Here is a 13878-nt window from a genome sequence, read left to right on the forward strand (position 1 = left end):
TTGAGCTCGCAGGAAATCTCGTCACATCTCTTCCTCCCGACTTAGACACTTACCTCTCCGCCAACCCTTACCCTGTCAAGCCCAGATCTTGAATTCTCTTCTAGAAATAAACACCTACCCTTAGTTCCTTACTTCAAGATTGGTACCCTAACTTGAAAACATAATTCAACCACCTCTCATTTTCTTGGTCCAACTTCCTCTGTGCAACCCTACACTTCCAACTCTGAATGATCATTGCACCCTTTTACCTGACACTCACAAGGACGAAACCTTTGATGTTTTTAAGGATCTGGTTTTCGTAGTGATCTTTAGGTCTTGAATAAGATAGTTCTTCTCGCGCACCTATTACCATTTCTAAGCATCATCTACCACCATCCCGCTGCACTACTTTGGTCCATACCCAAGCTCACTTGTTTGTTTACTCCAAATAATGATCCTTTCATGTCCGCCATGACAAGGAAGCAATCAAACTTACAGAACCCCTTAAACTCCTCTTTTGATAGCCTTAGCGTTCCATTTTCTCAACAACGTACCTATCCTTTTAAAACCATATTCCTTTTTAGTCACTCCAACCTTAGTCAATACTCTTCTTGAACGGCTTGACACCACAACTTTTTTTTCCCCAAACTCGCAATCATCCTGATGATTATATTGAGTTTATACCATTATGTCTCCAACAACTCTTTCACTCTTGAGATTATGTCCCAACCTTGTAAAGGAAACATTTCAAATTGGCTTCAAATTTAAACACTTTGATCACCGCGAAGGCACCACACACCCGAGCGAGTCTCCACTTGGTCCCAATTGTAGCGAAACCATCATCTTAACCTCAGTCCTTTCCTAAAGGCAACCGTGATTCCTATACCATACTGGCGACATCAAGGAGTACACAATTCCAAGAAAACTGACTCTTAGTCCAAGCATCACTTCGTAAGGTGCATCTCTGTATGAGATTTATTTGTGCTAACCACTTTAGCATCAACCATCGTAGACACCATGTCAACTACTTAAAACTTTTCTTTTCATTCCCTCCATCATTGTGCTCCGACATCAGTTGGGTTGTCCTTCCATACGAGAATAACCTTTAAAGGTGTGTCCTTCCTTCGGGTGCGTGAAACCTTCCACTTTATACCCAAGGTCGAATGACTTGCTCATGGGAACTACTTTTCCTTGAAACATCCCACTAACGAAGTTGAAAAGACCCCTATCCACCTGCTGACTGTTAATTCTAGTATGAACCTCTTATCCATCCCAGCCTCTCACTAGAGGTTTGTCATCTCTTTGCACTTCACGGTCTTTTCTTTTCTTAGCTTGCTCATTGTTAAGCAATCTCTCCACTTTCTGCAGCTTAGAATTTGCCAATTGTCCCTCTTCCACTACTCCAAGAAGCACTAGGTGTGGCCATATGACCATATTCAATGACACTTTTCCTAACACTGTATGCATTTGCATGACTCTGAACTTCAACCTTGTCGGAATGTAGAATCAGCTTGATTTCTTCAAACGATGTGGCACTTGCATGCACTGATACCCCTTAGTATTCTTAACCTTTAGATTCAACTCCTTTAGAAATTGTGTACTATCCGTTTCCGAGAGTTTATCTTTAAAGCTCCCTCTGACGAATCGTTATGTTGGGAACTCTAGCATCTTCTCCAGTTTATTAATCCAAGACTTAGCTTTCCTTGTTCAATTATATACATCATACATCAACTTCCTATCTTTGAGGTAAGACGTTGTCTCAAAGACCCCATCTAACACTTGTAAAGGTGAGCAGACCAAGTTGACATTGAATTTGGATTCCCTTATCTCCGTAGACACTAGACACAAAGCACAGAGGCGCGACAGGACAAACTAGATCATACAAAGCAATAATCTATCACTTACAAACAACGAACCCCTTTTTGTCTGTCACCCTCCTTTCCCCCAAACCATTAGAATTAAGAAAGGAAAACAACCTTTAATCTAGTCATGAGTGTGCACCCTCATTACTCTATCAAGGCGTTTTCTGTTCTTACAACTTTCGATTTCACTGACAAACCTGACTAGACTTGACAAATTATGCCTGCGAGGCATGACAAACCCACAACCTCAGATCATCCTAAGGACGAATTGCTCTGATACCATTAATGTAACACCCCATTTATTTAATAAAGCTAAATAAAGGATATGTCACACAATATAATATAAGAAGCGAGGATAAAAGAGTATAACGTCATTCTTATAGATATCCCAATTGCTTAGAGGACGAATAAAAGAGATACACCATGATGCCAGGTACAAAGTAAAGTAAGAGAGTGAAAATGACTTAAACAAATTCCTGGAGAAAATAATACATGGGCCTTAGCCCTAAATGAAGAGCCCAAAGGCAGAAGTCAACCCAAAGGCTAAGCAGCGGAACCATCACCTCCCTGTTGACCACGAGTGTTCCTCGCATCTGCTCACATCAACAAGTTTATGATCATCGCAAAAGAGAGTACCACACAGCAGGACACACAACAAAAACAAAAGGGTAAGCTAGAGCCAAAAATGGTTTTATCATGCAATCAGATATGCTTTCACAGTCAATTATACATACATCACCCAAGCATGTTATGACCTTCCAAAACAATACACTAAGACTCGACTCATCTGGATACATTTAACCTGATCGGATTCAGCGAATGCTTGCACTTGTGGTGGATACCTCTGCTCACCCCCAAGTTATGTGTTACAAGTGTTACAATGAATCAATTTCCCTCACACACAAGGTTAGCCCTTAATGAGTGTCAGGCCTCCTGCTACTCTCACCACAGGAGCCAGTCCGCTCTAAGTGAGACTAACTGACTCCTTAGAGTGTTAGGATGCGATCTTTACCTTGAATCCTTACCCAGTTATATAGATGGGACACCACCATGGACACCCACTAACAGGGGCCATGGAATTACGTCCCGACCACTGAAGCACGACCCTGAAGTCCCACCTAGAGACTTCAAGGAATTACGTACTAACCACACGACAAACATACACAAACAGCCAAGTAACAGATACATATATCATACATAGGAACCTCATCCCCTCATTCGTAACCAATCCTTATTTATCATACGTTGAATCAATACCAACTCGTCATTTCCAACCATGAGTAAAGAGTTTCTCCTCACACCAAAGCCATGCCACTGGATTACCAACCATCATGTCCATTGTTGCTTATGTCAAACTCGTGACCACATATATACATATATTCAACCTCTCGAGTATAATTCATATAAAGATTATGTCAAACTCATGATTCACACATAAAACCCTCTCCCAATCATACATAAACATTCCCATTAAGCCATCATACAATAACTTATACAAGTACCAGCTAAACATTCAAGCACAGAGGGACCAAATTCAGGATGCATTCTCGCTCAGCTCGTCGCTCAGACTGGAGGATCTCGCTCAAGCGAGAAGGACTCTCGCTCAGTCGAGCTCCCTCCGCCTAGGCGAGAGCTCGAAACACACACCACAATGGCCTCTGCACATTCTCACTTAGGCGAGACTCCCCTCGCCTGAGCGAGACACTCGATCGCTCAAAACTGAGCTGGTCGCCTGAGCGACCCCTCGTGTAAAAAGTTTGGACGAGCCTCTACTCATCTTGCCTGGGCGAGACAGGCTCGCCTGGGCGAGATTATCAGGTCTCACCATTGTTTTCCTGCGACAACCATTCATACCAAGCCAAGAATAACACACTAAAGCATTTCACGCATCCAGGAATCATATCAACCACAAAATTGTAGTACAACAACGAAACAGTGAAAAGGACGAATACAAGATTAGGTTCTAGCTTCCCTTACCTGGAATGAGCTAGTGCAAGGCCTCGGCACCAACAACGGAGCACCACAGCTCAAGGAACAAATTTAGAAGGTGGGGTCGAAAGAGCTTGAGCAACCTTGACGAAGGCTAAGGATCAAACCCTAGCAGAGCTTCCGTTGAGAACGAAGGGGTTTGAGGACAAATGTTTTCTGAAAGTGAGATGGGAGTGAGAGTGTTAGGCTGGTTTAGGGTCTTTGGCTCCTCATGGACCAGCCCTTAGGCCCAATTAGATCTGAGGCAGCCCTTAAACATAAGGGCAGAAATATTGGGTCTTACATAAAGAGTTTTCAAGATTTAAATATTTTTTTAAAGTAATCTAATGACTTTAATTTAATATATTTATTTTTAAATTATTAGTCACTTATAATATTTTAATTAAATTTTAATATCAAACATAATTTTATAATTAATTTAATATAAATATATTAGTATTAAACATATTTGGGCATTACACTAACCATGATCATATAAGCATCCATTCTTAAAGAATGAGAATTGTGGTGTGAAGGGTGAAATTATGGTTAAGGCAGGGTTGTCAGGGTGTAGTGCAAGCTTCGTGATAGAGAAGTTAGGGAAGTCGAAGCGATGGTGTAATATAGACAAAGTTGTAGAGAAAAAGTAGGCAATGTTGGTGATTGTGAGATTCTTATCACCATGTTCATTGAAAACAGAGTGAGTTGGTGGCATTGATGGCGATTATGTTGCTATCGCTTTGTTCAACGAGAACGAAGGAAGCAGATATTAGAGAGGATACTATTATTTTTACCTCCTTCCATAGTCAAAAACACCCTTATCAACTTATACAAGTAGTGTAAAAGAACATTTTCCTATCAGATACAATGAGATCACTAGCACCGTGTTAAACAAAAACGAATAAGTAGAAATCATTATATTTTAATACCATTCCAAAGATAAGTGTTGATGACATTTGAAAAGTGACATTTGAGATTAATATATGTGAAACATTTGAGAAAATCCACATATATAAACATTAAAACGGATAATTTTAAGGCTTAAATATATATTTGGTCTTTATTTTTGTTGTTTTTATTCAATTTGGTTCTTATTTTCGTTTTGTGTTTAATTAGGTCATTATTTTCGTCAAATTTTGGTCAATTTAGTCCTTTTGACTAACGATATTTAAATAATTAAAGTTTTTGAACAATAAACGTCACGTGTCGACTTCTGGTTTTAAATTTTTTTTATAAATTTTTTATAAATTTTGTTAATTTCAAGAAAATAGTTCACGTGTCAAGTCACAATTGTGTCACATGCTAGTGTCACGTATCAGTTTGTGGTTGTATTATTATTTTTTCTTTAATTTAGTCTCGATATTCGTTATTTTTGTTCAATTCAGTATCTATATTCGTTATTTTTGTTTAATTTAGTTCAAATTTTTGTTAAAATAAAACAATTTAATTTTTAAAATTGACATTATTATTAGTTATTTTTGAAATTCAATTATAAATTACTATATTTAATTATATATTGAATATAATTCTTAGATTCAATTGTTAAATAAGATATAATTATTTAAATATTATTATAATATAATTATTAAAATTTTAAAAATATATATTAACAATTGTAAAATTGACATTTAAATTTAAAATATTTAATATTTTTATTGCATTTGTTTATTTTACAAATATTAGTTTATTTTTCTAAAATATTTTGAATATTTAAAATATTTTTAAATATCAATTTTAAAAGTATTTTAGAATATAAATATTAGAAAAAAACATTTAATAATTATATTCTTATAATATTTTAAATAATTATATTCTATTTAGCAATTAAATATAAAAATTTATTCAATTTATAATTAAATTTAATAATTTATAATTGAATTTTAAAAATAATTAATAAAAATGTCAATTTAGAAAAAATATTCATATAATTTGTATAAAAGATATTAAATTTAGTGTCAATTTGAAAGTGACAAAATTGATTTATTTTAATAAAAATTAAAATTAAATTGAACAAAAATAACGAATATAGAAATTAGAAACTAAATTGAAAAAAAAAATAACATAGCCACAAACTGATACATGACACATTGACAAGTGACACAATTGTAACTTATCACGTAGACAATTTTTTTAAAATTAAAAAATTAAAAAAACAAACTAATAACTAATATGTGACATATACTAAGACACGTTACATATAGTAAATAGGAACCAAATTAATATTTAAACCTAATTTGAAAAGGATACCGAAACATTACCTATTGAATCATTCCTAAAACATTTTCATTATGATTTTTCTCGGACATGATAGACGGTGTAGAGAACAAGGTGAATATTTCGAAACTAGCAAGTCACATAATGTTTTTTAAAAACGATTTTAAATTGACATCTTATTTTCATCTGATTCTTAATATTGATACACACTTGGACGCAAATCTATGGTCCATCACCAAACAAAAGAAATGATTCAAATTCTGTCAGCTTCAAATTATTTATTCCTTGCAAACTAATACCCTTCACATGCGAAAGGGGTGAAATGACAACAGCATGTTTTCGTCCAACCATTTCCACTTTCCATTTTCTGACAATTAGAGCTATCACACGCAACACAATTTTTCAATGATAACTTCAATCCATGGTAATGATTTTCGTAATTCCAGTACATCAACTAAAGAAGGGGCTAAGCTCAACTACAACTTGCTAAACCAAAATTGTAACAGAATAATTATCCAAAATTTGAAGAATAATCGAAAATGAACTGTTACAGATGCTGATAATGCAAGGCTAAATCTTCCTGGAGAGGCGAAAATTTGCACTCTTCTCTAGGATAGGCGAATACAGACAGAAATGTCCAAAATTTCGAAACAGGAAGGCTCATTAACATTATTCCAAGGTGACAAAATAATACAAAAACATGCATGCCAACATATCAGGCTTCTAAATAGGGATCTTGCACGCCCACAAAATGGCTGATGGTACAAAATTTGCGTAGTTTATATCCAGACCTGTTCTCTCCCGTATTCTCTTACAATTACAGGCACACTTGTAGGGGGAACCTGAGCAAGCAAAACACGTTTTCTTAGTAAATCATCAAGATCTAAAAGTGAAAAACATGTAAAGGACCCTATTGCCTTTGATAGTTATGTATATAATAAAAAATATATACTTTGTTTTTATGGTTCTTTACCTCTATTCTTCTAATGTCCCTCCTTGCTTCATTTCCATATTTTCTTTTTCCTTATATAAATGTTTAATGAAAGAGGAAAAATTATATAACAAAATGCACATTGTGCTGTCCTGAACCAACAATCCTGAAAGCTTATCTATCTGGTCAACACTCGGCAATGGCTTCTATACTTTATTATTTCTCTAACACACTGGCACGAGCCTTTGAGGTAGGCTTAATGCATGGATGTAATGCACACCGCCACTGACAGTGAGCAATATTCAACTTTTTTTTTTAAGAATAGAGAAGTGACGAAGTTACAGCTCAAGCTCTAGATCACTAATAGAACACCGAGGCAATCCCAATCTTAAGCTTTTACGTAAATATGTAATTAGTTTAATACAATATTATATCATCTTCTGACAGTATTTTTCCATTTTTTTTTGTTGTTTTATGTTATTCTTTTAGGATTTTCAAAGTGGTATTATATGCTCATTCAAAATTAATTTTCCAAAAATAGAGACAGAATTTGTGTTCTCAATTCATCTACACAATATAAGTTAGAAACAATGCACACCGTACTAAAATCCTGTAGCTGACTTTTAGGCATGTTTTAGCAGCAAAGACATAAATACTCTTAAGATTTCAGTACTTACCATGCCATAATCTGTGACAATCATTGAAACATAATCTGAAGGTGTTGCATCATAACTGCCATCAATTTAAATAGAAGTGCAATGTTAAGAATGGGAAAATGAGAATTTGGAGGGTATCTCAGCAATATGAATGCTTACATCAGATTTAAGAGTTGCAGATTTTCAATATTGGCCCAGCCATCCAAGTGGTTGACATCCTCTCTACCCAATACATTTGAAATTGCATCTGGATCACCTGTAAGAATATCATAGAAACATCAACCTTCTTACAGACATAATGCAAAAAGCTAACCGTGAACTGTAAACAGAATCCTCATCTTATACAACTGTTCTATGTACATACCAAGTTCATTAGAGCATATTGAGTCTAGCTGTACCCGTTCATGAAATTTATAGGCCTCACAACATACTATGACAGGCACACGGAATGCATGAGCAACCATTGCAACACATGCAGTCCCTACTCTTGAATATACTGTTCCATTAGATAAAACTGATGAAGCACCCAGAAATACTCGAGTAACTTCATGCATTATATAGGAAACGGCATTTATATGAGTGTATGTACAGCTAAGACCTTTCTCCACCAGCCTGCGCAGCAAAAGTTGCCCTCTAAGCTTTGGACAAGAGTCAACTACCACAACGCGAAACTGTCTTCCTAACTCATGTGCATGTAATAGTACCATTTCAACAGCTGACGAGGACCCATAAGTTAGAAGAACATCACCATCTCTTATTTTGGTGACAGCATGCTTCACTATCACTTTGTTGGCTAGTATAATCTTCTCACTAATAAAACGCTCAATATCTGAATGGAGAGAAGCTTTTGCTTCTGATTCAGACAAGGTCAAAGGTAACTTGGCTATCCGACTTTTGAGAAACCTAATAGCATTTCCCATGCTGATTGACAGAGGTCGACACTCAATAAGAAATGATACATAACTACTAATTTTTGCTGTTAAGTCCCTCACAAGAGTCTTCTCGTGTGGAACCTTGTAGTCTTTGATTGCCTCCTGAAATGCTTGAAGCATTGCAATACACCGAGCATTGGCACCAGATATATCTCCAGTTAGATACTGCAAACCCACCTGTAACAAAAAATGGAGATCTTAAGATTTGAGAAAAAATATTTAAAAAGGTCTAACAACTTTCCTACTCGTTAAAAGTAAAACACCATATGTTTTAATTTTGAATTGGCTCATAAAGCTGTATCCTTTCTGCAAATGTATAGAAGGTTAAATGCACTTTATTTTCATGTGGATGTCATTCAACTCAACCCTTAAGTTGCAGAAAGTATGATAGGCAATAAGATGCAGTGAATGTAACAGTCAATGACATTGACAATTGCATTATGCAAGTTGCACAGAATCCTTTCACTCCGCAGATTTAGAAGAATTGATCTATATAAACTACACCACTGTACACAAACAAGTAGTACATAATCTTTCTTTTAGTTTTTCCTACTTCTGTTGGCATCGGCACATAAGGAACAATGGAAGCACTGCATGGTGCCTATCAATGAACCATATTATCTCATCTACTGAAAAGAGTGTTCAGAGTTACTACTGCAAGTGACATATGTTGATGCATTCAGGTTCCAGAAGGGCTCACATGCAATGCTCTCAGTGCAGTACATACTATATTAAATTGCTATAACCAAAAAATAATGGTAACAAGATGACATAACAAAAAATGCAAAATACCTTATAAACAGCTGGGTGCACTGGAGAAAGATGGAAAAACCTTGCCTCGAGATCTGGAAGCTGACTCCCATGTTCATATTGCGGCAAATGCCTGAACAACTCAACTCTGTTCCTAGCTTCAGTTTGTTTTACCACTGCACGACGTTTAGCTTTCTCCACTCGACTCTTGTCATCATACTGCATCCGTGGTTGAGGAGCATCTTTTTTTCTATCCTTTTCTGGTGGAATCTCACCTCCCTTCTTCTCAGATGCTGCAACAGCTGCATTATCAATTTTCTGAGCAGGCTTTGCAGCTTTAGCTGGTTTGGCATTTACTGAGGCTGCAGTTCCAGATGCTTTATTTCCTTCAGCTAGAAACACAATTTTTATTGAAGCTAACTAATCAGCATTATCTCAATGAATTGTGCAGAAAAGCGACCCATGAAAGAGCATCATAAAATCCCACTTTTAGGCATGTTATGATCATTAGAAACAAAGTATTAGGGTCTATGAACACAGTAGTTCTGACAAAGAATTAGTCATAAATACACATAAAAGAATTCGATGAGCACATAATTGCTTATCACAGATAATATGTTCAGCTTAAGAACTTAAGTCAGATAGCTTAAATGCATACTCACAGGACACATTATAAACTACGCACCTTTTGCTGCAGCCTTTGCGGCTCTTTGAGCTTCTTGAAGGGCCCGTCTTTCAGCCTTTGAGGTTTTTGGTTTCTGTTTTGAACTAGCAGGTTGCTCTTTCACTTCCGCTGCTGACCCTCCTCCTCGGCTTGCTTTTTCTTTTTCTAATGGGGATTAGGGAAGAAGATGAAAAAAATGGGTAACAGAATCAAGAAAAAAAAGTAAATAAAAGTAAAAACAGACTATAGATAGAGACAACATATTTAAACTGATCTCTTGAGATCTAAATATACACATTGATAAGAAACAAGTTGAACCAATTCAAAACTTCAAATCATGCATTCAAGTTTGCAAATAGTAAAACTCAACTCACAAAATCTAAGTAGAGATTAAAAGAACATGTAGCAAAAGATATATTATATATTCAATTAAATAATACAAATAAATAAATAATATAACTTCAACTTCTGTTACATTTCTTGTAAACATCACAAGGAATTCAAAGATGTTCCTTCTTTATAAGCATGCATGCGATGTAATAGTCAAATTCACGAACTCAATAAAGATTGCTTCCCTTCATGAAACACATTACCTTACTTCTCAAGAAGCCGACCCTATCCACTCTAGAACCTATCGAAGGTTGATTTTGATTATTAGCCCACGCCTTTATAAACAGTTTCTCACGAGCTACACAAAAAGCTCATCTAAGTGCATGTTTGAGTAAAATGCCAACTAAGTAACTTTTGGATTCAGTAGGATTCTCACTGAAATACAAACTAAGGCTTCGGGTTTCAGTTTAGGTAGCTCCATACTATGTTTAGAAAGTATATGCTTAGTTTCATCACATGTTTAGAAAAGTTTGTTTATACACTTTGTAAAGCCAGACTTGAGTTGCTATTGCAAACCCAGTTGCAAACTATATTACCACAAACTATAATCCAAATGCTCTAACATGATTTAAGGCGAATGTTTACATGTTTAGTTTTCATTGAGAAATTGATTGAGAATCCAAAATTAATTGGTTTGAAGCAATTCTAGCATTGGATTCAAACGTTTTTACCAAAACTTATTATTAATGTCCCTATACAATAAACATAAATCACATCACTTCAAAATCAATTTTGCAAAATTTATTTCGTCCAAATCAATAATTCTGCAAATGCTACCCCAATCGCGCTCTAAATCACTTAAACCACAGTTCCTACTTCCACACTAAACACGACAAAAATTCACATTCAACGCATATTTCTACCATTTCATATCCCGAACCACTTCAAATTCAAACCTAAGCATTGACAAGAAGCTCACCGGGAATCCCTAGCGAATCATTCACCACGGAAACCGTGGTCAGCTCGCTTGCCGGCACAACGACGCTCGCGGCCGCCGCCGCCTTCATTGCCGTCAGGTCGAAACCTCCGCGGGGGAAAGACGACGCTGCGAGCTTCCCACCGTTTCCCTTGTAGAAGTCGCCGGCGATCCTGCTGGAGTACGACGACGACGGCAGAACGGGCGACAGCGGCGCGGTGAACAAGTCCGCGTGGTCGAAGGAGGTTCCGCCGCTGCCGGAGTCTGCGCGAAGGGGAGATGAGGCGGGGGGCGCGTGGAGGAGAAGGTTGTCCGATAGGTGGCGCGGCGGCGGGATCATGACCGGCGAGAGGGAGTTGGAGATTGGGGGCGAAGAGTGGGTCGTGTTTGGAGGACCAGATTGGGAGCGTTCGGGCGGGGCGAAGAACCCGACTTGGCGGAACTTGGGGACGGGGTCGATCACGGCGCGCGGGGCGCGGCGAGAGGGATCCATCGAAGAAGATGAAAGAAAAGTAGGGTTTACGAGAGACAGTGACTGTGTTTGGATGGAAGGAAAATTTGGTTTGTTTTCTCGGGAAAATTTTGAGGGGCTGGAATTTGATGGAGTGAAGTAAAGGAAAGAGTGAAACCGTGAAAGCACTAACACAGTTGCTTGCTTTGCAGCCGAAATGAATAATGAGTTGTTCGCGATGGAAAGGTTGATAAGTTTATGATTATGGAGGGGCTCATAGTTTACCTTAATAAACCAGTTAAAGGTTTTGAATTACGGTTAATAATTTAAATATATAGATATACAAATTTAAATATTATATATACATATATAATATTAAGATTTATTCACTTTTTATTTCTAAAATATAATTTGTATTTACTAAGAGTATTGAATTATATTATCATAGGAGAGATGTCGGAAAACATTTTAATTTAACTAAGTTTTTTTTGTTTAAGTTTTTTTTATTTATTTTGCTATTAATTTTGTTAAATCGGTTAATAAAAGTGATTTTGTAAGGTCCATTAATTTTATTATTTTTTTCTGTCTAAGTCCTTAAGGGCTGCCCCAAAGTTGGTTGGGCCTAGGGAGTTATAGACTAAATGAATAAAGATTGCAAGTAGCTGTAAAAGCTTGATTTATTGAACGAATAACTGGACTATATAAAGCCAATCAGTCTTAACAGAAAAGCTGCCCATGATTTAATCAAGGCTACAATCAAGGAAATAACAACTGTAAATAATAAATATCTACTCCTAAATAATAGGAACCAGATTTATTTTGAATAACAAACTCTAACAAATCCCCCCTTAAACTGAACTGTTTTATACATTCAGTTTATCTCTTCAAAATTGCATATTCCCAACCTTTTCCTAAGCTTTGTGTATGCTTCCAACGTTAATGCGTTAGTCATGATGTCAGCCACTTGATCTTTGGTCCCACAGTGTATTAGTTCTACTTCTCCTTGATTTGCTAATTCTCGAAGAAAATGAAATCGAACGTGAATGTGCTTACTTTTACCATGCATAACAGGATTCTTTGACAATTTAATGGTTGAACTGTTATCACACCTAATGATACACTTCTCTTGCTTTACTCCCAACTTTTCAAGAACACGTCTCATCCAAATGCTGTGAGCCGCACAAGCTGCTGCAGAAATAAATTCTGCTTCTGTGGTGGATAACGATACAACTGGTTGTTTTTTCGAACTCCAAGCAACTACCCCATTTGGCATTTTGAAGACATATCCCGAGGTGCTTTTTCGATCCTTCAATGTCTCCCGCATAATCACTATCACAATAAGCAATCAAATTCTCCCCTGCTTCACGTGTATAGAACAACCCCATGTCAGTAGTTCCTTTCACATAGCGTAGAATCCTTTTTACAACTTGTTGATGCATTACTGTGGGAGCCTCCATGAAACGAGCAACTAGACTTACAACATACATTAAGTCTGGTCTCGTTGCTGTCAAATACATAAGGGTTCCTACCATTTCCTTGTAACGTGTTGCTTCAACCTTTATCCCGCCAATGTCTGTTGTAAGCTTGCACCCATGGAACAATTGGATTTTTAACTGAAGAACAATTTGCTAAGCAAACTTCTCCAAAATTTCGTTGGCATATTTTTTCTGACAGATAAATATGCCATTTGGAGTTTGTGTGACTTCTACACCAAGAAAATATCTCATGCACCCTAGATCAGTCATTTCAAACTCCATTTTCATTGAGTTCTTGAATTCTTCTAGCATCTGCTTACTATTTCCTGTATAGATAAGATCATCCACATACAAATTGACAAATAAAACACTCGTTTCTCCTTCTTTCTTTGTAAAGAGTGTGTGTTCACTTGTGCTTCTTTCAAACCCTTCTTTTACGAAGTATGACTCAATTTTACTGAACCATGTCCGAGGGGCTTGTTTCAGTCCATAAAGAGCTTTCTTGAGTCTATGTACTTTGTTTTCCTTACCTTTGACTTCATATCCTTTTGGCTGCTCTACATAGACCTCTTCCGTTATCTCACCATGTAAAAAGGCGCTTTTGACATCAAGCTGATAGACTTTCCATCCACGACTGGCTGCAATGGACAAAGTTAGTCTAATGGTATCCCATCGTGCTACAGGTGCAAA

General features: G+C 36.7%; 1 protein-coding gene across 1 annotated transcript; it reads right to left on the reverse strand.

Moving 5' to 3' along the window:
- Window positions 1–6421: 6421 nt before the first annotated feature.
- Window positions 6422–11973, reverse strand: LOC114182183 (probable translation initiation factor eIF-2B subunit delta). The gene is made up of 7 exons (XM_028068984.1): window positions 11266–11973; window positions 9978–10121; window positions 9335–9684; window positions 7975–8719; window positions 7770–7866; window positions 7632–7686; window positions 6422–6865 (listed from the first exon to the last, which is right to left on the reverse strand). The coding sequence occupies exons 1-7, from the start codon at window positions 11753–11755 to the stop codon at window positions 6803–6805; spliced, it is 1944 nt and encodes a 647-aa protein (XP_027924785.1). The 5' UTR covers window positions 11756–11973; the 3' UTR covers window positions 6422–6802.
- Between the last annotated feature and the right edge of the window lie 1905 nt (window positions 11974–13878).

The sequence above is a fragment of the Vigna unguiculata genome, chromosome 4 (genome assembly GCF_004118075.2).
Source record: "Vigna unguiculata cultivar IT97K-499-35 chromosome 4, ASM411807v1, whole genome shotgun sequence".
NCBI classification, from domain to species: domain Eukaryota; kingdom Viridiplantae; phylum Streptophyta; class Magnoliopsida; order Fabales; family Fabaceae; genus Vigna; species Vigna unguiculata.

Coding starts and splice junctions, on each gene's coding strand:
- LOC114182183 (XM_028068984.1), bottom strand. CDS start 11,755: ATGGATCCCTCTCGCCGCGCCCCGCGCGCCGTGATCGACCCCGTCCCC. Junction 9,685..9,977: donor CGCAAAGGCTGCAGCAAAAG/GTGCGTAGTTTA, acceptor TTGTGTTTCTAG/CTGAAGGAAATAAAGCATCT. Junction 7,687..7,769: donor CTGCAACTCTTAAATCTGAT/GTAAGCATTCAT, acceptor AATTGATGGCAG/TTATGATGCAACACCTTCAG.